General features: G+C 48.3%; 7 protein-coding genes across 7 annotated transcripts; 4 read left to right on the forward strand and 3 right to left on the reverse strand.

Annotated features, from left to right (window-relative positions):
• The first annotated feature begins 547 nt into the window (after nt 1-547).
• On the forward strand, nt 548-1,247 carry EDB91DRAFT_1141866 (uncharacterized protein). The gene is made up of 3 exons (XM_041319029.1): nt 548-875; nt 927-966; nt 1,029-1,247. The coding sequence occupies exons 1-3, from the start codon at nt 715-717 to the stop codon at nt 1,101-1,103; spliced, it is 276 nt and encodes a 91-aa protein (XP_041175678.1). The 5' UTR covers nt 548-714; the 3' UTR covers nt 1,104-1,247.
• Nucleotides 1,248-1,624: 377 nt separating this feature from the next.
• On the forward strand, nt 1,625-2,703 carry EDB91DRAFT_1055532 (uncharacterized protein; the record flags this gene model as incomplete). Its single annotated transcript, XM_041313926.1, has 3 exons — nt 1,625-2,224; nt 2,276-2,381; nt 2,585-2,703. The coding sequence occupies 3 exons, from the start codon at nt 1,625-1,627 to the stop codon at nt 2,701-2,703; spliced, it is 825 nt and encodes a 274-aa protein (XP_041175679.1).
• Nucleotides 2,704-5,524: 2,821 nt separating this feature from the next.
• EDB91DRAFT_1249937 (uncharacterized protein) lies at nt 5,525-7,030 on the forward strand (the record flags this gene model as incomplete). The annotated part of the gene is made up of 5 exons (XM_041323160.1): nt 5,525-5,833; nt 5,885-5,947; nt 6,091-6,228; nt 6,289-6,443; nt 6,502-7,030. 5 exons carry the CDS (start codon nt 5,525-5,527, stop codon nt 7,028-7,030), a joined length of 1,194 nt encoding a protein of 397 aa, XP_041175680.1.
• Nucleotides 7,031-7,290: 260 nt separating this feature from the next.
• EDB91DRAFT_1055524 (uncharacterized protein) lies at nt 7,291-8,034 on the reverse strand (the record flags this gene model as incomplete). The annotated part of the gene is made up of 1 exon (XM_041313925.1): nt 7,291-8,034. The coding sequence occupies one exon, from the start codon at nt 8,032-8,034 to the stop codon at nt 7,291-7,293; it is 744 nt and encodes a 247-aa protein (XP_041175681.1).
• Nucleotides 8,035-8,935: 901 nt separating this feature from the next.
• EDB91DRAFT_1055486 (uncharacterized protein) lies at nt 8,936-9,328 on the reverse strand (the record flags this gene model as incomplete). The annotated part of the gene is made up of 1 exon (XM_041313921.1): nt 8,936-9,328. The coding sequence occupies one exon, from the start codon at nt 9,326-9,328 to the stop codon at nt 8,936-8,938; it is 393 nt and encodes a 130-aa protein (XP_041175682.1).
• Nucleotides 9,329-12,722: 3,394 nt separating this feature from the next.
• On the forward strand, nt 12,723-14,303 carry EDB91DRAFT_1141893 (HIT-like domain-containing protein). Its single transcript, XM_041319030.1, has 6 exons — nt 12,723-13,113; nt 13,195-13,346; nt 13,397-13,462; nt 13,514-13,572; nt 13,622-13,737; nt 13,787-14,303. The coding sequence occupies exons 1-6, from the start codon at nt 12,976-12,978 to the stop codon at nt 14,012-14,014; spliced, it is 759 nt and encodes a 252-aa protein (XP_041175683.1). The 5' UTR covers nt 12,723-12,975; the 3' UTR covers nt 14,015-14,303.
• A 167-nt stretch (nt 14,304-14,470) lies between these two features.
• EDB91DRAFT_1141898 (uncharacterized protein) lies at nt 14,471-19,125 on the reverse strand. Its single transcript, XM_041319031.1, has 21 exons — nt 18,697-19,125; nt 18,621-18,642; nt 18,483-18,570; nt 18,327-18,429; nt 18,154-18,271; nt 18,059-18,105; nt 16,977-18,010; nt 16,773-16,920; nt 16,588-16,720; nt 16,356-16,535; nt 16,253-16,303; nt 16,177-16,198; nt 16,016-16,123; nt 15,822-15,966; nt 15,693-15,767; nt 15,603-15,643; nt 15,335-15,551; nt 15,226-15,284; nt 15,047-15,177; nt 14,814-14,991; nt 14,471-14,760 (listed from the first exon to the last, which is right to left on the reverse strand). Exons 1-21 carry the CDS (start codon nt 19,045-19,047, stop codon nt 14,571-14,573), a joined length of 3,441 nt encoding a protein of 1,146 aa, XP_041175684.1. The 5' UTR covers nt 19,048-19,125; the 3' UTR covers nt 14,471-14,570.
• Nucleotides 19,126-19,222: the final 97 nt, after the last annotated feature.

Consider the following 19,222-nt stretch of genomic DNA (forward strand, 5'->3'; position numbering starts at 1 on the left):
GAGTGAATTTCGATTTTTCTACACATATACTTCTGGTACTCTTGCGGAGTACCCACAAAGATTGATGGGCCGTTGTAGGGAATACCCATTGGACATTGATTGCACATAAAATTTCATTAAGATATTGTTCCGCATTGAGAACTGTTACGATGCCATGATGAGATGCATAAAAACAACAGTACAAGGAAACTGGATTGTGAAATTGCACAAGCCATTGCAGGGCACTTTGAAGGCGATCGCGACACGAATCGTGCATGAATGAGCGCATCATAAAACAAGGAGGCTGCGCGTGTTCGTAGTCTTGCCTCCTTGCACGTACGTATGCGTCGATAAGGAGACTGCGCTGCTAATTGCGAGCAGGTTGTATGGACGTGTGTTTGCTTGGGATCGTGAAACGGTGACTATATACCGGTCTATGAGATTCACTCCACGTTCACAGGCCGTTTTGTGAAAATTTGTGTGTCATAGTACACCTCGACCAAAAGCCCACTGAAACAACGACCAAAGCTTAAGCAAGATTTAAACCAAGTAAAATCACAAACGTGTTCACCGCACCCTCATAATCAATGAGCTACTGACATGATAGTTGTGATGTAGGTGTGGGAACTTGGAAGAGACCGGGCTTTGCCCTCCGTCAAAAAGTAAAACTCCTGCTTGGCCCTGAATATTGAATGCTAGTATGGCCTCATCTCGTAGAAATCAACAACTTTCACAATGTTCACCTCCCGCTTCATCACCTTTGCGCTACCCAGCTTCCTCGTTGGCGCCAACGCGAAAACATGTGCAACGTGCCCAAAAACACTGAATGTCAACGGTACTGACGTGAGGCTCTCCTACGACTACGAATACTCCGGCACTTCGGGATTGGTTTGCATGTGCGTCAGACTCACCACCTTTATCGAACAAAGTGGCTGATGGGCCGGCAGCTACAAGGATAATGGCAAGGAATCGATCTGCGCGTATAGGGTACGTGCTTTCTGGATGCTGTGCAACTCGTCGTTCTCGTTTGACACGCTAGTGATCATCAGTACAACGGCGATTTGGACAGCGGATCTGCGTCGTCGTGTCCCAAGGAGTCAAAGAAGATTGGGGATGGGTGTTAACGTTCAACGCGAACATGGTGAAATTAAGGGGGGTCGAGACGACCAACAGGAGGAGCAATGTTTGTCTGCAGACAGCTCGGCGTAGGCCAGTAGATCATCATCTGTTACCTTCATTACCAAGTGCTGTAGTTTTGATATATCAACTGCTTGGTTGTTGAACTCGGGGAACCTTCTGAGTAATTGTTAGTACTCGCCGACAATCCCTGCATCACCCTGCCACCGCGATGATCTGTAGCTTCACGCAGTGTTGATTGAGGGTATGATGAACACATTTAAATCTTGCTTTGGTCGTTGTCGTTGTGGTTTTAGGCCGAGGCGTACTGACATCATAGTTGCGGCGTAACGTGGGAAGAGACTTCCAACCGAGCTTTGCCCACCGCCATTACTTTTAGCATCGACTGCGCACGTTCCTCAAATAAAAAGTTCTCATCCCAGACAGCTTGCAACAAGTCCTCGTTCACAGTAAGTATTAAACCAAGCTCTCTCTCCCACTTACCACCTAACCCCCAATCCTATCCAAGATGTCTACAATACCACCCACCACGCCTCCCGAACTCTCTGCAGAAATCCTCTTCCGTTCATTCATGACGATCATACTCTCCGAAATCGGCGACAAAACCTTCTTTATCTCCGCCATCCTCTCCATGCGACATGCCCGCCTCGTTGTCTTCCTAGGCGCCTTCACATCCCTTTTGCTCATGAGCATGCTCTCAGCGTCCTTGGGTCATATCCTACCTACGCTTTTACCCAAGAAATGGACTCAGGTCATGGCTGGCGTTTTATTTTTGGTGTTTGGGAGTAAGATGGTGATGGAAGCGAAGGAGATGGAAGGGAGTGGCAAGGCCGAAGAGGAGATGAAGGAAGCGGAGGAAGAAATTGAAGGGGATGAATTTGAGGGTGGAATTCCGCTTGAACGACTTGAGGAAGGAGAGGTGTCGCCTTCGTCGCCGAACACGAGAAAACAGAAAAACACGAGTTGGGGTTCGAGCGTTGCAGAAGGCGTGAGGAATTTTTGCAGTCTTGTGCTCGGACCCGTTTTCGTGCAGGCCTTCGTGCTTACTTTCTTCGGGGAGTGGGGGGATAGGAGTCAGATTGCTACGATTGCTTTGGGTGCTGCCCATGTGAGCTCTCTCCTTCGTTCGAGGAGCTGTGTTGATGAGATGCGGTTTTAGAACGTGTATCTCGTGACGCTGGGGACGGTCATTGGACATACGTGTTGTACGGCACTGGCTGTGATAGGAGGGCGGTATGTGTCAACTAAAATATCTGTCAAGCATGGTGAGTTGTATATTTCCACCCAGCTGCTGTCCTTTCTTCTCGGACGGCATGACATCTATTATAACTCCCCGTCAAATGTGTCGTTCCTGCTGTGCCCACCGTGTTCTACTTTTCTTTTACGCCCGCTGTTTCGATTTTGTTGATCATCATCTATCTTGCTGCCCACTACCCATTTAGAAGCCGAGCTGACCCAACATTTGCAGTGACCCTAGGAGGCGCAGTCCTCTTCCTCATATTCGGCGTTATCTATCTCTACGACGCGCTGGCTACTTCCGCAGAAGAATTCTCGATGCCTATCAGTCCTGTTGGGGAGTCGAGCTGATTTATTTGACTACGCGCCGTTTGGTAGTGATGAGCACCATCGCCTACATAGTGATAGCACGCCAAGCCATGACCCGCCTAGTACGCCAGCGCTATCGAGGCTTTTAGCACTGGATACCCTTGCACTTACTATTAGTGTGTATTGCATGCCATGGTAGACTTGCCTATTACGAACGATGATATTGATATCTTTATTACGTGCCCGTAGCTTAGTCAGCTACTTTGTCGTCTCACATTGACAATGACATGTTGTCAAGCACAAGGATAAATTTCTTGCAGGTGGTCCTTTGCTTTGCCTTCAGCCTCAATTATGTGTAGCAGCTGACTTTCGGGGAAAATGACAAATGAGGTCCCACTGACACGCTCATCGTGAAGTTGAAAATTTTCGTTATCCAGGTCTGCGAGAGTAGCCGTCCAGTATCACATCTGCTGTGCAGGCTCATGTCGAAAAGGGGCGGCTCTCTGTCACCCTTTGCGGAGACCATTTCTTGGCCATGGGCACTATTTCGGAAAGACTGGTGGTTTCACTTGATTCATTCCACCGAGTTGATATTGGGTCCACAGAGTATACGAATGTTTCACCTGGATGGATGCCCAAGCCGATATAAATGCAGTCGACAGTACCCACAGCGCAAAATATCCACGGCATACCCGTCCTCTTCGGCCTCAACCCCTGCTCTATCCCCAGACTTCATTTTCGCTAAGTTCGGCTGGGGTTCCCCCCTCCCTGCAGAGCATCTCGAAGGGCGAAGGAGATATTGAAGCAAGTGACCGCATCATCCACAGATTATTCGACTCTGTCATCTGAATAGAAGCCCATGAAATTAATACAGTAGACAACATTCACGGTGTCCCCGTCCTGTTCAAGTTCAACCCCCCCTGCTCTATCCCCAGACCCACCTCCCTGCAGAGCATTTTGAAGAGTGAGAAGGAGATATTGAAGCAACACCATATCAAGACTTTTAGTACGCTCGAGGTTGATCGGTGAGTTTGAGTTTTGATGGAGAGTGAAGGGCACAAATGCTGATTCTACTTGGCATAGCTATGCCATCTGCAAGGTGATTAAAATGGTGTTTGACCGTGTTGATGATACCGCCATATTACCTTTGCTTTGATGTCCGAGTGTTGCGCCTAGCACGGGCACACTGGTAAGTATCCTCAATTTTGATTTTCCCCCATTAGTGCCTTGGCACGTATTCTTAAGTAGGATGGAGTGAGTCATCTGGTTTGTCCCCATTTGGCGACCCAGTTAGTGCGCGCCGAAATCCCTTCTTGCTGGGGATGTGCCTGCGGGCACTTAGACAGTCTGTCACAACAACTGGGGAGGCAATACACGTTGGCTTATGCAGATGCTTTCTCTTATGTATGCCTTGTCTCACTTGGGTGTCTTGGAAATACAGATGCTTGAATCCTTGGCAGGAATGGCCAAGGCAGACAATGTATCCTACAACCATTTATTCCAAGTCAAATCAAATGCCAAGTCAACAAGCAGCACCAACCAAAATTCTGCAGATCCGCGGTATATGCCTGGGTCTCTGCCATCCATGCGGTTCGAAATGACTTCCCAGGTGTCTGACCTCACCTTCTGCGAAGGACACTGTATCTGTGAAGCAATTTCTGTACTCGGTCAGTGGTTGTGCTCAACTCGATAGTATGCCTCTTACCTTGATATCCTCGTATGGTCCTTCATGCAATCTGATACGTTCTCCTGCATGCAGGAATTCAACCTTGCGCTTGCAGACGTTGAGAGCGTGTGCCAGACTGTCATGGTGGAGTGCTCATTGCTCCATTGTGGGCCAGTTGTTCATCTGCTACCACATTGTGCTCATTGGTCCGTTTTGGGTGAGTTGTTCATCCGCTGCCCAGGTTCTGTTTGCGCGGTTTGTCTATTGTTGTTGAATTGGGACATGTCCACCACCAGGACTTTTTCGTATTTCGGTGGACTACTTGCAATGCGACTGACTAATCGTGCTCAGGATCTGTGATTACGCAGTCGAGACCCTTCTCTGAAATCACAATTTGATTATCATGATCTAATGTGGACTAAAATTAACATTTAAACTTGGTGGTAGTAAGTGGCATCTGCTTGTTAAGGCCGATGACTAACTGTGATGTGATAGAGAAGTGACCGATGTGACCGTCAGAGACGCGATGCTACTTGGACGCGTTAGAGACACATACCCCGTGTGTCACATTAGTGGTTGGACATGAAATTATATTTATTTAAATCAATAAGCATGCAATCTCCTGTCTAATGTGTTTTGTGTTGATATATCTCGTGAATCAGATTTTCCGGCATGCAATTCAATGACTGGTGGCAGCAACTGAGAAAAATATGTGCGCGAAGAAAATTCTACAAGCCAGGGTGAAGGTGCATTCTAAATCCAAATTCAACGCGGTCTAAAGGTCACTTTCACCAAACCTTCCGAAGATTGACGTGCTTGATTGAACAACTTCACATTCACATGGGGGGATATCCGGGTGGCACGCGTGTTTGACCATTTTCCGTTGGAATAATCTGCGCACATGATGGTGGATGCTTTTCTTTGTATCAAGCTGGGTCACCGTTTCGCTTTCCTAGGGCAACAAGTTGTGGACCACAGCGCGAAAAAGGAAATGCCGCGCCCACATATGTTATCCGTGTTGTTTGCTTGAAGCGTGTTGGCAGTTAAATACTGCCACTTGTGTTGTTTTCCTCCTCATCCTCACTCATCGCATTTTCTCTTCCACTTCCTCACTAGTACTGTCTAACTTGTGCTCTAAACTGTGGTGTGCTTGCTTCACCTAACAGCCACTCACATATCCCTCTGTCCTTCTTAATCATGGAACAAACCCGTTGGATAGTCCAAGGTCCTAGCGACTTCTGCGTGTGTCCCTCCACGGACACGGCTTTGACCGATGTTGTTAATTCTGGCACTGGTACTTTGCGCAATGCGCAGTATCATAAGAATGGCGCCACACAGGTCACCCAATCTACACACCAGCAACATGCTGAACAAGTTCAGCTTCAGCCTCAGCCTCAGCATCATTTACCGAGGTACCCTCCTGAGATGTATAGTTCAGCATACGCTCCACCCCGGCCGGTTCCCAATGCCAGATATGCAATGGCACCACCCGCTTCAACCCTCGTGGTGCACAAGATGCACAGCCAGTGATGATGCCTATGCATACCCCTCCTCCAGCTGCCTATCCTCTTCAGCAGCCTTTCCAACCACACCCCTTCCCCACCCATCCTCACGTGTATGGTGGGTTTGCCCCGCCCCCTCAGTATATGAATGTAACACCTTGCGTTCCATCAATGCAAGTTGGTCTTGCTCCTGTGGTAGCCCAGCAGACATATCCCAATGCCGCAGCTAGCTAGGACCATCATGTTGGCGGCTCCCACCAGGGATTCGTCCACGACCCATCTGTAGGCTCGTCTGGTGGAAGTGCGGTGCAGCAAGGGAAGCGCAGGGCAGTAGATGCTGTTGACACCCAACAGAACAAGCGACAGAGACGCCTCCCCCCCAAGGAGGACCCTGATTTTGTGAGTCAATTTTGTTTCTTTTATTCTTGCCATCCCGCTAACACTTTTTTCTCTTCTCAGAGAGAAGTCTATGTTGACAGAAAGATAAAGTACGAGTGCCAAGTCCCTGCGTGCGGCGGCGCAGTACTGGAAGCAGGCAGCATGCATAAGCATAGAGAATTGAAAACCCATCAGCCAGACATTGCTCTGGTGCTGTGCGACCTCTGTAACACAGCGTGAGTACCCCGCTGCTTTCAAATGTGACTATGGTGCTGACTTGTTGATTCTTAATAGTCTTACTTGTGGGGATGCTGTGACGCGCCATAGAGGAAGCGCGTGGTGTCTGGCCAACCAGGCAAAACTACAGAATGCTATTTCGGCTAGCTCATCGGTGACCAGCACCTTGATGGCTCTGCCAACCATCACTGTCCCTGAAGGCCCATTCACCTTCCGGGTGCCAGGACCTGCCATGAGCTCAGTGCCCCAGCAAACCCTGCACATATCCCCTGCTGCACAATTCACCGCTCCTGGACCAAGCTCAGTGACCCAGTGGGCCCCGCCTTTGCCTGGGATCTGGCGTACTGCACAAATCGCCACTCAGCACTCCCCTAGACCTGGACCAAGCTCAGCGACCCAGCAAGCACCACCCTTGCCTGTGATCTGCCATGACATTTCACTGCTGCCCGCAAAGCAATCCACAGCGCTTCTTCCCTCACCAGTTACAGTCATTGACTGTCATTTGAGTTCGAAATTTTCGGATGTCTACCACAACACAACCCGACACAATCTCGAAAATCGCTTTCGGGGATGTCACGATAGATAGCTAATCTACTTCAAACAAAATTTTTAAGAACATCAAATGAGACGTTATTCCACAATGAAAAGTGCATAAATCTTGGTGTTATCGTACGTTCACCATCATTTGAGTTCACCCAAAAAGGCAGATTTATTCCCTAGTCGCACAGCTTAATATTCTTCCTCGCTATCATCTGACTCATCCTCTTCCTCGTCAATGTGGGCGAGTGCCGGCTTTGGGAGTGGGGCCTTGAGTCTCCCAAGCTTCGGTTTGACATGTGTCATGCGTCATCTCTCCAACTTTGCCTTTGCTCGCTCTTCCTCCCACTGCCTCAACTCCTCCTTATATTCTTGCCTGCGCACTTCATTTCTCTCCAGCCGCTTTGCATCCTCCTCTTTCCATGCTTTCATCAAACTCGCTCGCTCATCTCTCTCTTGCTGATGGCTTTCGCGTGCTGCCACCTCTGCATCTGCCGCATTGTTGTGATCAACAACCGAGCGGTAAAATTTGTCTCCTGTGAGGAGTCTCGGTAGTCTGTCGCCTACTAATTTCTCTCGCTTTCTTGCTAACTTCTTCTCTTCCTGTGCAGCCAGCTGACTCAATAATGTTTTGCAGTACATTTCCTGCAACACTGCAGTGGACTGCATCCCATACAAGGCCCCCTTGTAATAATCTTCATGCTTGTATGCCTCTCGCAACGCATCATGACATTCATGCTCATGTTCTGTTTCAGGTTGATGATCAAGGACCGCATGTTTTTGTTTGTGGGTAGGTGTGAACGAAGTTGGTGTAAATGCAGGGAGCTGATCTTGGGAGGTAATGGGAGTGTCGGAAACGAGAAATGATACTGATGAAGATGCAAGGTCATCGAGGGCTTGTCCAACAAGTGTATTCCAGTGTGGTGTTAACAATGTTGACTGTGGTGTTTGATCCTCGTGATACTGATGGATGATGGTTGCGAGTGCTTTCACGGGACTTGGCTGCAATATTGGCAGATGGCCAACTGAGGATGTCACCAAGCTTGGTGCCATCATATCTTCGGTCACCACATCAGGATTAAATGGCCAGACACCCGTCTTCCTGAAAGCGGCATGAATCGTCTCAGGTGTTAATGCTTTTTGATGGGCCTTGCTATATATGGAGATGAAATTTGTCTTGTCAAGTTTTCGCCTCATTGTCCGCTCGTACTCATCTCTCTCTCGTGTCCAGTAGTGTTTGAGTGGTCCGAATACCACAACATCAAGCCCTTGGTAGATATGGGTAGCATGTGCTGGATAACACAGGATGTGGATGTTGTTCTCTCTTGCATACTCCAGAAATTCTTGAGTGTAATGCAAGTTGTGTCCATCGACAAGAAGCAGCCTTGCGCGTCCGTTCGACTTCGCACGTGTTTTGTTGTCGAAATCTTCAATCCACAGATGGCCGATGACACCATCTGTCCACCCTTTGGGCGAGTGGGCAACACTGCACATGGGTAAGTTCCAGCGCAAATTAAGAAGTTCAGCAACTTACAAAGCATTGATTGTGTTACCTTGATGCCAGTTTGTTGAAAATGACTGACCCTTGTAGATTATGGTAGGAGGAATCTCTTCGCCATCAGCACAGATTGTCACCATGACTGTGATATTTTCACGATTGCCATCACGTTGCTGATATTGTATTTTCTGATGTGCCACACCAATAACTCGCTCCTTTAATCCTTGTCCCAGCTGGAAGCCACTCTCATCGGCAGCCCAGATGCAATCCTGCTCAATTTTCTTCTCCGTAAGTGTGTCTCCTAACAGTTTGTACCATTGCGTGTTCGTGTTTGGATTAACTGCACAACCTCGAGCAGTATCTAACAAGGTACTCCAATAGCGGCACAAATCGGCAGAGTGCCGCTGAATGAATCGAGTAGACCAGTTTTTGCCGACACCTCCTTCTGGAAATTTATCACCGAGCTGTGCTTGCAAAAGAGAGTCGACAGTGAAACTTCAGCTGCTTGTGATTAAGTGGGAAACCTCTCTTTGCAAGTGCAAGGCAATATTCAACAACTTTCGTCTCTTCCTCCAGTGCAAGCCATGCATTCTTCTCAGCATTGAACTCAGTGTGGCTTCTTCCTCCTGTGAGACGTCTTCGCACTGTGTCAGCACTCACAGTCACAGATATCCCTTTCTCCTTCCATTCCTCTGCTGCCTCCCGACAGATGGTTTTCAGTGGTTTCCGTTCCATCTCAGGTTTCTGTAGCTCGGCTTTGTAGGCCTCCATGGCATGAGCAATGGCTTTTTCTCGTTCACGAGATGCGAGCCGTTTTTTCATTGAGACAGACTGTGCATGCTTGGCCATCTCGAGTGGTGAGTAAAGGTTGATGGACTGAACAGCACACTCATGGATTGCCACTGTGTTACTACTGTACTCAACAGACGTGCATGAAGTACACCTGTATCGAAGCTTGACACGATGATCCTCGATCATATATCAAGTCCGTGTTTATCGGATCTCACTTATTTTGCTTCGGTGACTGCTGATAAGATACTATTGAGACACTCTGCACCAGGCAACATTCTGGCAACACACACACTCATCAGCTCCCTTGTGGAATAGAACAGTGATGTGCTTGAAGGTTGTTTGCATGTATTTCTTCAATTTACGAATCTGATTCTAGTTGTTTTGCTTTCAGGGACGTATAATAGTGAAAATTTCGCAACAAAACATAACATCGCACAGTTGTTCGAGGTCTTTTATACCTATCATTACTGCCAATATGTAGTTAGGCATATAACTCGTATGATAGAACAAAAATGTTACATGGGATAGTATCAAATTCGAGTGTCATACAAGGTAAACTGCAAATGATGGTGAAAACTCAAATGACGGTCAATGACTGTATGGCCCAAGATTTTTCAACCACCTCAACAGAGGAAGATGATGTGGACATGTTTGGCTCGCCTGCGGCGTCTCCCTCTCCTGAGCTCCCACCGGCGCCTGTCGTCGATGTAGATGACTTTGCCACCTCCTTAGAGGCTGAACTTAGCAATCCTTCATCTGACTCTTGGATCTCTGACTGGTACAAGCCTTTCGAGCATGGTTCTCCAATTATAGATGCAAATGACATTGGCGCTTGCCTAGACGCCGAGTTTGCAAGTCTCGCCGATTCCTCATCAGACCCAGTTTTTGAATCCTGGTTCCAAGATTTCGAGAACGGATGTTTCTCCGGAGATCCCGCTTTGCAAAATTAAAGCGCAATTGAAGGACTTCCATATTCTCATCATTGGACCGTACTGTATCATCATCATGGGTTGTATTACTTATGTGTCATTTATCTCGTCTCTCTATCGCATCCAGATCTTATACTCGTCTCAGATCTCACAACGTGACTAGACACCATCATATGTACATACCTTCATTCATCGCATCTCAGCAGATGCACATTCTTGGATACCATCATTTGTTATGAATAATTCTAGTATACGTATGAATGTATCTAGGACAATGTCTCCATGCTATACCCATAAAACCCTAGTCTCCCGGGAATGTCTGGGTGCAAACATTTGGCACCCCCCAATGGATTACAACAAGTGACCAGAATACGTCTGATCAGGCGGTGTTGATTCATCTTAGCCTTTGCTGACGAATCCGATGGGGAGCCAGTGGAGGCAGGGAAAGACGCAGCCAGCAGAGCTCGAGCTTGTATTCGCAGGAAGGAGGGGCGGGTTGTAGAGCTGTGCGTCAATCAGTGGTATGTTCAGATAAAAGTCGAACATTGGAAAATAGCTCATGACAATTGAAGATACTAAGAGTCTAAGATCAGCATCAGAGTGGCAATCAGCCTGGAATGTACACTTTCGCTCAACATCCGACTCTGAGTCTGATCACCGCAAATTTCGAGGAGAACGCACACTCGGCAGGTTGGTCAGCATTGATTTAGACTCGCAGTGCACGTCACTAGTGTGGCGTCCTGGTTCGCATCAGATCCAGTGTCTCCGAGTCATCCATCCCCTCAGATTCCACTGGTGTCTGAGCCCGTCCCGAACTCCTGGGTCCGAGAAGCCAGGGCCTGTTACTGCGCAACATTCCTCATCGACGTGCTCCTCTGTGTCATCGTCATTCTTGAAGCGTCGTCGTCGTCGGCAAGATGTCTTCCGTACCTTGGTCACCGTTGCCGACGGCAAATGCGATTTGAACTGACCGAAGAAGAATATCAGCGGCATTTCAATGACCTTCGGTCACTCCACTGTACTGCCATCACTCAGTACTCGGTACTCGGGTTTCACTCGGAGCGTTCAACAAACAAGATACCCACGATCGCGGACCCTGAAATTCTCATCAGTGTTCTGTATCACGCGGACAAAGAGCTTGAGTTGACGCAACCTTCAAGTTGTGCTGTCATGGAGGACGACTGCGAATTCTTCAGATGACTTTACCACCGTATTCAAAGCTGCTCAGGCCGTTGTCGTGAGCATTTTCGTGATTTTTGTCCATCCTGTCTCTGCCTATCTTCTGTCCGTCGAGTCACCACCTCGTCACAAAAGTTTGTGCCAGCACGAATTCCCATTTTGATGTATCTGTTAAAGATAATCGGAACGGCCTCTGAGCCGGACGATCCCTGACGTTCTGCTATCATGGACATCCTGCTCTACAAGTCCTTCCTGTTGGCCAGTACCTTTGTTTTACGATCCTCTATGTGAAACGTTCACCGCTCGATTAGATCCTCCGAAAGTCATTGGACTGTCGACCCACACGTTGTATTGCATTTGCTGTTTAGTAGGAGGGCGCTATGTGTCATGGTATGATACTTTCACCAAACACTGACCTTTCCTCCCCTCCTACCCATGCGTTCATTTCCATGTGATGAAAGAGGCAACAGAAGAGATCGAGAGGGAATTGAGGTGAGTTGTAGGAGTATTCATACCTTCTCCCCCAATCATCCCGAATCTGATCTCTTCATCCCGAATGCGGGAAATCGGAAAGTTCGGGTGGGGGCGTCGCGGAAGGCGTAAGGACCATCTGCAATCTTGCACTGGGACCTGTTTTTATGCAGTTCGGGCTTACATATCTTGTGGAGTGGGGGGATAGCAAGATTGCTATGTCGTGAGCATTTTCCGTTTTTCATTCGACGTGTTGGGCTAGGAACGGTCGCTGGGATTGGCTCTGGTGGGGTGCCACTGGCACGCGCCGACTAAAGAGCTATATAGTTCCACTAGCTGCTGTCCTTTTGCCTTGAAATATCTTCATGTGTTAATCCGACGCTGTGGTATCTATCATTACTCCTCAGCATATGAGCCATCCATGCTGCGCTCGCCGCATTCTACCTGCCGCCTTGTTACTCCCGCGACCTAATTCTCGACGTTCCTCAGGCTGTCCAACAACATATTTGAAGGCCGAGCTGACCTAGCGTTTCAAGTTGCAGTGATCAGGCCTGAGAGCCGCAGTTCTTTTCCTCCATTTATCTCTGATGCGCTCACGGCTTTGGCAAAATTCTCGATACCCGTCAGCCCAACTAGCGGTGGATTGGATGAGCCGAGATGCTCACTCCGGGAGTCAAAGGAATGATAGCACCAAGCCAACACAGCATGCCAGCGCCAATATCAATAGCAACAATTCAAACGAACACCTTTCGTCCTGGATACCATCTGTCAAGCTCGTATTTGAATGTATGCTGCATACTGGCCACCATATAGACATGTTTATAACACGACAATTACATTATATCATTTGAGTTTTGTTTGAGGTACAATTGCTGTCTTATGCTTGGTGCCATACATGCCGTAATTGCTGTCGCGCACTGCCATGGCCATGCCGAGTCACTGAGCATACTCATTGTCTCAGCCGCACAGCAATACCTGAACCGGTCTGAGCGTCCATTGGCAACCTGCCAAATTAACGAGTCTTCCACAGAAGACACCCAAGACCAAGACCAAGACCAGTGTTGCGGCAGTGCCGCAACACACAGGTTTCAAAGTGCGATAACAAGGATATAGACGCTATCCACCATGGACACCCTCCTACGCCACAAGTCATTCCTCTTGACCAGTGCCTTCCTCTTACTCACTTCCATTTTCACTGCTCGCTTGGACCCTCCGCAGGAAGACATTGTTCCTGTGGAATCACATATAAAGTCTGAGGGAATGGTGAGCTGTTTTTATCTTTCAGGACCTGTCATACCTTTATCATACACCGCGTCTCCAATCAAAGCTTATCGTCACATTCAGTTGCCTACTACGACCACCACGTCTCATTCAATGGATCCTGTGTCACAATCGTTGCTGACATCCGGTACCGCGCCGCATTCGACAGTAGATTCCGAGGTGATATCTAACGTCGATGCGGGGACACTTCCGCATGCGACGAAGCTCGACCCCAAGTGCGTGGAATCTCGTTCTGTTTTTTTCTCTCACTCAAGCATTTCCACAGTTGTATATTCTGTAAGATTGTAACCGGGGAAGCGCCGAGTTTCAAGGTGTATGAGACGAAACACAGGTACGCCCCATCACTCAGTCACTGTTCAATCACCAATACCATATTTGCAAGTCTCGCGTTTCTCGCTCGACCTCCTGTTTCCCATGGGCACACGCTTATCATACCCAAATGTGCGTCCCCTTTCAATCTAGGTAAACCTGTGTTAACCTGTTTGGTTAGATCATTCACGGACCTTGACGGATCCCGGGCTCCCGGATGAGTTCCTCGCGGACATCGGTCCTATAATGAAGAAGATAGCAGTGATGAACGGTGAAGATTCATACAACATCATACAGGTACGCTTCCTCCTACTTTCCGCGTGCGCTAAGTTAACACGCGGATCAGAACAACGGCAGATCAGCCTGGCAAAGTGTCGACCACGTGCATTTCCACGTCGTGACCAAGCCAGAGAACGAACCTAACCAGGGACTCGTCCTGACACGAGAGAGTTGGCCTTCGTACGATACGACCGAAGAAGAGTACGCTCGCGACGCTGCTCATATGAAGAAGATTGGCAGGAATCATGGGTTTCCAGGTGTTTCGGATCAGAAGTTGGATCAATATGGGGTTTGAGACTCATGGTATGATATGCGGTTTCAGCGATTGTATCATAGTGGGTTTTTTGACGTACATTATCGATGGGATGGAAGGTGTGGAAGTAGTAGTTTGGGTTTGTTGTCGTGCGAGGGGATCTTTGGGATCTGGTTTGATCTTTCCCTTTCCTTGGCTGTCTGCAGATATCCGTCGTAAGACAATAAACGTTAAACCCGGGCAGCCAATGTAGTGTTACTTATTTTAGTGGCCTCTTTATATGTAGCACACGATACCAATTAGTGCTTGATGGCCATGATTGTGCTCGACAAAGGGCGCGGGTGCGGTATCTTCGTTCCCAATAGCGGCAAGTATCAGCATTTTCTAGAGCATGAGACGAGCGTGACATCAGGACCGCAGAGAGTGCACGTCGCGACTGTCATTATGCCTTTCCTGACGTGGAACTACGCTTATCCTGGGTTTGCCTTCCTCCATGGCTACTCGATAACAAATCGAACAGTCAGATTGATCTGAGTACAATCTACTAATACAAACAAAACAAGAAATCCTACACGGTTGAACGTGAACAATCAACGACTCAAACTTCTGTTTTCTTTATAGATATCGGACTAGGCGATGTCGTCTCCACTCCCGCCCACGTTCTGTGATGCCCCATCCCCACACCATCAATATGATACTGCTCGCCGACCAACTCTTTAACGGCAACCATCAAACGATCGAGGCGAGTGATAATTCCGAAAGCGGTGGAAACGCCAACGCAGAACATCCTGAAACAAAGCATGACTACCTCTTCAACGAGAAAGGGAAATGGGAGACTCACAGGTACTGCAAATTCTCCAACGTTTCCATAGTGAGCGTCCGCGGCAATCCATAATTATCCTCTGACTCTTCATGCACTACGTTCAGGCCATGATGCCTGAGCATAAACCTGTCAAGCAAGGGACACGGGGTGATTTGAGGTAAAGGAGAGCCTGTGCGCAGGGCATGGGAGATAAGACCTGGGGAGGGAGAGTAATGTCATTGCAGGCTAAAGAGTCTGGTCAGGAAGCATACTGATGACGGCGAGTACATCGCCTTGGAAATCAGAATCAAGCATCCGTGTCCGGCGGAGGAAGGCTTGAGCCCACGCGGGTTCCAGATTCCCCGCTACGCACATTAAATGAGATAGGAGGTAAGCGATTTGCCTAATTCTGGTTCAAACGACAGTTTCATCGTAGGATATCGATGCTCACAGTTGAATCTCCAATATCTTGTGGTACCTCTCAGCCGGCCATTGTCCGCGCAGCGAAAACTGGTGAAACAATGTGTGTGAGGGTCTATGTCTGGACGGTTAGTACTCACCTCGTATATGACGTTTTGCTTCAGCACAAGTGAACGCTTGAGTTTACTGCGGATGGCTAACAAGCTCTGAACTATGAAGGTGGAGTCTCCTTCTACGTGCGTGTTCGCGTAAGACACAACTGAACAGTAGATTGCTCCAAGTTCGGCTGATGTTGTAGCCAGTGTTCGTCGCTGATACGAACGAATCGTTGTTGACGGAGGGAAGAGGGAGAAAATACTATCATCGTGGTCAAGGGATGTCAGATCTGCAATTAGAGAAAGCCCTCACCCAGCAGCTAAGACACCTACAACGACTAGTACAAAACGACGCTTCACCACGCGTCAGTGATGATGTCGAGAACAATCTACAATGACTTACCCAAGCCACATCGATACCCCATCCTGGCGAGGCAGGGACGGTCAAATGGGTATCTTCATATGAATACCCAACAACCTATGCCAAACCATCAGTTTCATTTACTCGGATATGCCAACTTTTAAAATATACCAATGCAGATGTGACCCATATGATCATATTCGTCATGGGCGGGATGGGCCAATAAAGTCGAGCAAAGAAAAATAGTGGGAAGCAGACTGCGCACACGGCCCCCAGTCCATAAGGATCGCCTCGGCCACTCCCTGTGGAAATATACCTGTGCGATAATGAAGTACCCTGAAAGATCGTTCAAGTCTGCGACGTACCACATGACGGTGCCAATAAAACCGCCAGCGAAGGTGCTCGCGATCCTAGCCACTAGACCGAAAGTCGTGTCTCCGCGAAAACGCGATATCGTAAGTTGACCCATGAAACTTGAAGAGCGTTCATCATTATAGCACTACAGGGCGGAAAAAGATCAACTTACACCGCCCAAACAAACTTATTTGCTTGGAGAACCATCAGTCAACATGTCCAGAGACGCGCCCACTCTGCACACTCACCATATGCAAACTCCGCCGATGACTTGACGAAAGATGGGATACATAAGATCACTGCGCAAGCAAACAGGTCAGAAAGCCAGACTAAAAACGAATCGTGGCCGACCTGTTAGCGCGCCCGCTTTCAGAGCGAAGAGCACGTTTCCGCCTCCGATACTGATAGCGGTGCGGTAAATCCAGTTCATGGCCATTTCAAACACATTCCTTGGAGGAAGGGCATCGGGATCACGTTTCACTGCTTTTCCGAGATCCGTCATCCAAGCAGGGTTTATGCCTGGAATCATTTCTGCACTTAAATGTTAGCTATCATGACGATGGGAACGCATGTGGCAATATACCAGGATCCTCGTCATCATCGTGGTCGATGGTCTCGGACGCTTCCCATCTTGTCCAGGTAAACAGCTTTGGCAAGGAAGGAAGCCATAATTTGGGCTTCTTTCTTTCCGTTTCGAGTCGAATGATTTCTTTGAGCTGTGCATGATATGATATTCATCGATGAACTAATGGAGAGAAAACGACGCACCATTTCTTGCAATAGTACTGCAAACTGCAAGAGGTGGTACTGGTACACATAACAATGGAATAGATACCGATGCGGTGGAACTTCATCGTCACTAGATGCGTCATAGCTGCGGTCAAAAATTGGACGATATGGGTCTAAAACAGTCAACCTGTCTCGGCAGCTCAGGGGCGAATGTCACGAAAAGAAGACGTGGATCATATATACCTCTTCGTGGTTTTGAATTCATCTAGCTCCCTTGTTAACTTTTCGAGCAAGTCCTTGTACTTCTGGACACCTTTCTCGTGGATTTGCGCCCTGTCTTCACGGTGCCTCCTCAAAAAATCGAAGGGATGCTTCCGCACGTTACCTACCCAGGTACCAGAGCTTCCAAGCACTTCTTCACACACGCTCAGGAGATCCTGGCAGCTATTACTGAGCAGCTCCGTTGCCCTAGCAGTGTAGGAAGCTGATTCCGGATGCGACAAATGTATCGCCTCCAAATTCACATATTGCCGGGATTCAAATACACCTACCGATGTTTCCACAGACGGCTTTGGCACCCGAGAAAGCGCCAGGTGCATCAAGGAGCTGTGCAAGCGCGTGTGGTGGGCGTGGTGCGAATGCGAGTGTTTATACGGGCGGTGCGAATGGAGAGGTGAAGTGGAACTCGCAGGATATGACTGCATGCGAGAAGATAGGCGCCGATGATGACGGGAGTGTTTGTGATCTCTGTGCTCCTGGTCAGTCAAGCGTACGTGCTTCTCTTCTGTCGTCGCGGGAGACCGCCGATCAGGCCGAGGGGAGGGCGGTCTGGAATGAACAGGTGTTGCAGGGCGAGAGGCGGCGGGTGTGACAGGGAATCGCTCTCGCGTCGGATCAATGAGTGTATAGTACACACCCATGCCATTTGCTCGTACCGTCAGCTTCCGCACGATCTTGTGCAGTTCATCGTAGTCGGTAGGTGCGAAGCGTGCATAGACAACATCAATGTTCAGTAATCGTGCGGCAGCTGCAAGCATAGGCAGTGCACCCTCAGCTTTGTTTGCTGCATCTGTAATCTGTGTGTATGAGAACGCGGATGAGGTGACGTCTTCGAGCAGGTGAGACCTGTGCAACGAGATGGCCGTTGCAAGAGGGGCCATGGCCCCCTGCAAATTCGCCGTAAACAGAGCGGACACAGACTGCGGAAACACAAGAATCGACATGATGAGTGCAATCGCAGAATGAAAGGCGAGGGGAAGCATAATAGTTTGACCGATCTGAGGACTTGTGAGTGTACATGCTACAGAGAGGGAAAAATCTGTTACCTTGTAATATGGATAAGGAAAGAGAGCGGCGGTGCTAAGGCAAATATCTATAATCCTTAAGTTTCGAGGTAAATGCATGTATGAGTGATGCGCACCAACACACAAGCATCCAAACACGGAAGCGAAGAGGAAAGGTCCAGGACCTTGTCTGGCTTTAATGTACAAGAAGAAAACGCTTCCGATGAAGAGGAAAACGCCAATAATTACAGTGGGCTTTGGTCGCACGCGTCAATATAAGTGTATACACTGATTTCAAAAGGGAGCTTACCGCTGCTTCGATGTACTCTCCTGTAATAATATTCTGTATACTGGCGTTGGGTACCTTTTGGGTGCGAGCTAAGTCAGCAAACATGAGGCCCAAGCAGACCCAGCTAGAAAAAACCATCATATAACCGAAGAAACCGAGAAAAAAACTTGTACATACGCCCAACCCAATGCTACAGATACGAGTATCATGAGTTCTCGTTCTAGAACTACCATGAAAGGGTCGCTAGGCGGTGACAAAAAAGAAGCTGCAGAGAGTCAATGGCTAGGAGATAAAATACACATGAGCGCTCCTCACCGATAATTATGAGGAAGGCTGCCTTCAAAACGTATGATCATCGAACTAACAATACAAAGATCACAACAGAACATACCTGCCCCAATATATTCTCTGTTCGGGGAATAATAAATACCACTGCTGAGACCCAGGCGGCAAGGGCGCATCGAATGACGGGCTTCCACTTGGACCAAGTAGAGTTAGCTGGCATCCATTGCAAATTCTGCGGCAACTTGATCTTTTGCTTCAATGGCTGTTTCTCATCTGCACGCCCAGAGGAAACATCGGCATCCTTCTCGCTTTCGCTCGCGACTTTTTCATCCTGGTTCTCGTTCAACCGTCCGTGGGAGGTCGGCTGGTCTTTTTCTGCTTCTATGATCGACTTTGATCCATCGAAGATTTCAGGTGGGTCTGTATGTATGCGAACTTGAGGGCGGGATGGTGCCATGCTGGCAATGTACTTTGGAATAAGGTCTTTCCTGGGTCTGTCCAACTGAGCTTATAAGTTACATGTGAAATGATGTGGATATCAATGCGATGCGGCGATCAACTTGAGTCACCAGTTTGACGTCACGTCACGTTGCATTTTGTCTATTTTTATCTGACCATCTACTGCACCCGAT

The sequence above is a fragment of the Suillus paluster genome (assembly GCF_016628075.1).
Source record: "Suillus paluster strain FC165 chromosome Unknown EDB91scaffold_38, whole genome shotgun sequence".
Lineage (NCBI taxonomy): Eukaryota > Fungi > Basidiomycota > Agaricomycetes > Boletales > Suillaceae > Suillus > Suillus paluster.

What these genes read in the sequence shown, in the direction of transcription:
- EDB91DRAFT_1141898 (XM_041319031.1), bottom strand. Translation starts at nt 19,047, where the DNA reads ATGGCACCATCCCGCCCTCAAGTTCGCATACATACAGACCCACCTGAA. An exon ending in CAGTACTATTGCAAGAAATG is followed by an intron (nt 16,721 to 16,772) that starts GTGCGTCGTTTT and finishes TATCATGCACAG; the next exon opens with CTCAAAGAAATCATTCGACT. An exon ending in TATGGGTCACATCTGCATTG is followed by an intron (nt 15,768 to 15,821) that starts GTATATTTTAAA and finishes GGTTTGGCATAG; the next exon opens with GTTGTTGGGTATTCATATGA.
- EDB91DRAFT_1141866 (XM_041319029.1), top strand. Translation starts at nt 715, where the DNA reads ATGTTCACCTCCCGCTTCATCACCTTTGCGCTACCCAGCTTCCTCGTT. An exon ending in ACTTCGGGATTGGTTTGCAT is followed by an intron (nt 876 to 926) that starts GTGCGTCAGACT and finishes ATGGGCCGGCAG; the next exon opens with CTACAAGGATAATGGCAAGG. An exon ending in AATCGATCTGCGCGTATAGG is followed by an intron (nt 967 to 1,028) that starts GTACGTGCTTTC and finishes AGTGATCATCAG; the next exon opens with TACAACGGCGATTTGGACAG.
- EDB91DRAFT_1141893 (XM_041319030.1), top strand. Translation starts at nt 12,976, where the DNA reads ATGGACACCCTCCTACGCCACAAGTCATTCCTCTTGACCAGTGCCTTC. An exon ending in GTGTATGAGACGAAACACAG is followed by an intron (nt 13,463 to 13,513) that starts GTACGCCCCATC and finishes CATATTTGCAAG; the next exon opens with TCTCGCGTTTCTCGCTCGAC. An exon ending in ATTCATACAACATCATACAG is followed by an intron (nt 13,738 to 13,786) that starts GTACGCTTCCTC and finishes CACGCGGATCAG; the next exon opens with AACAACGGCAGATCAGCCTG.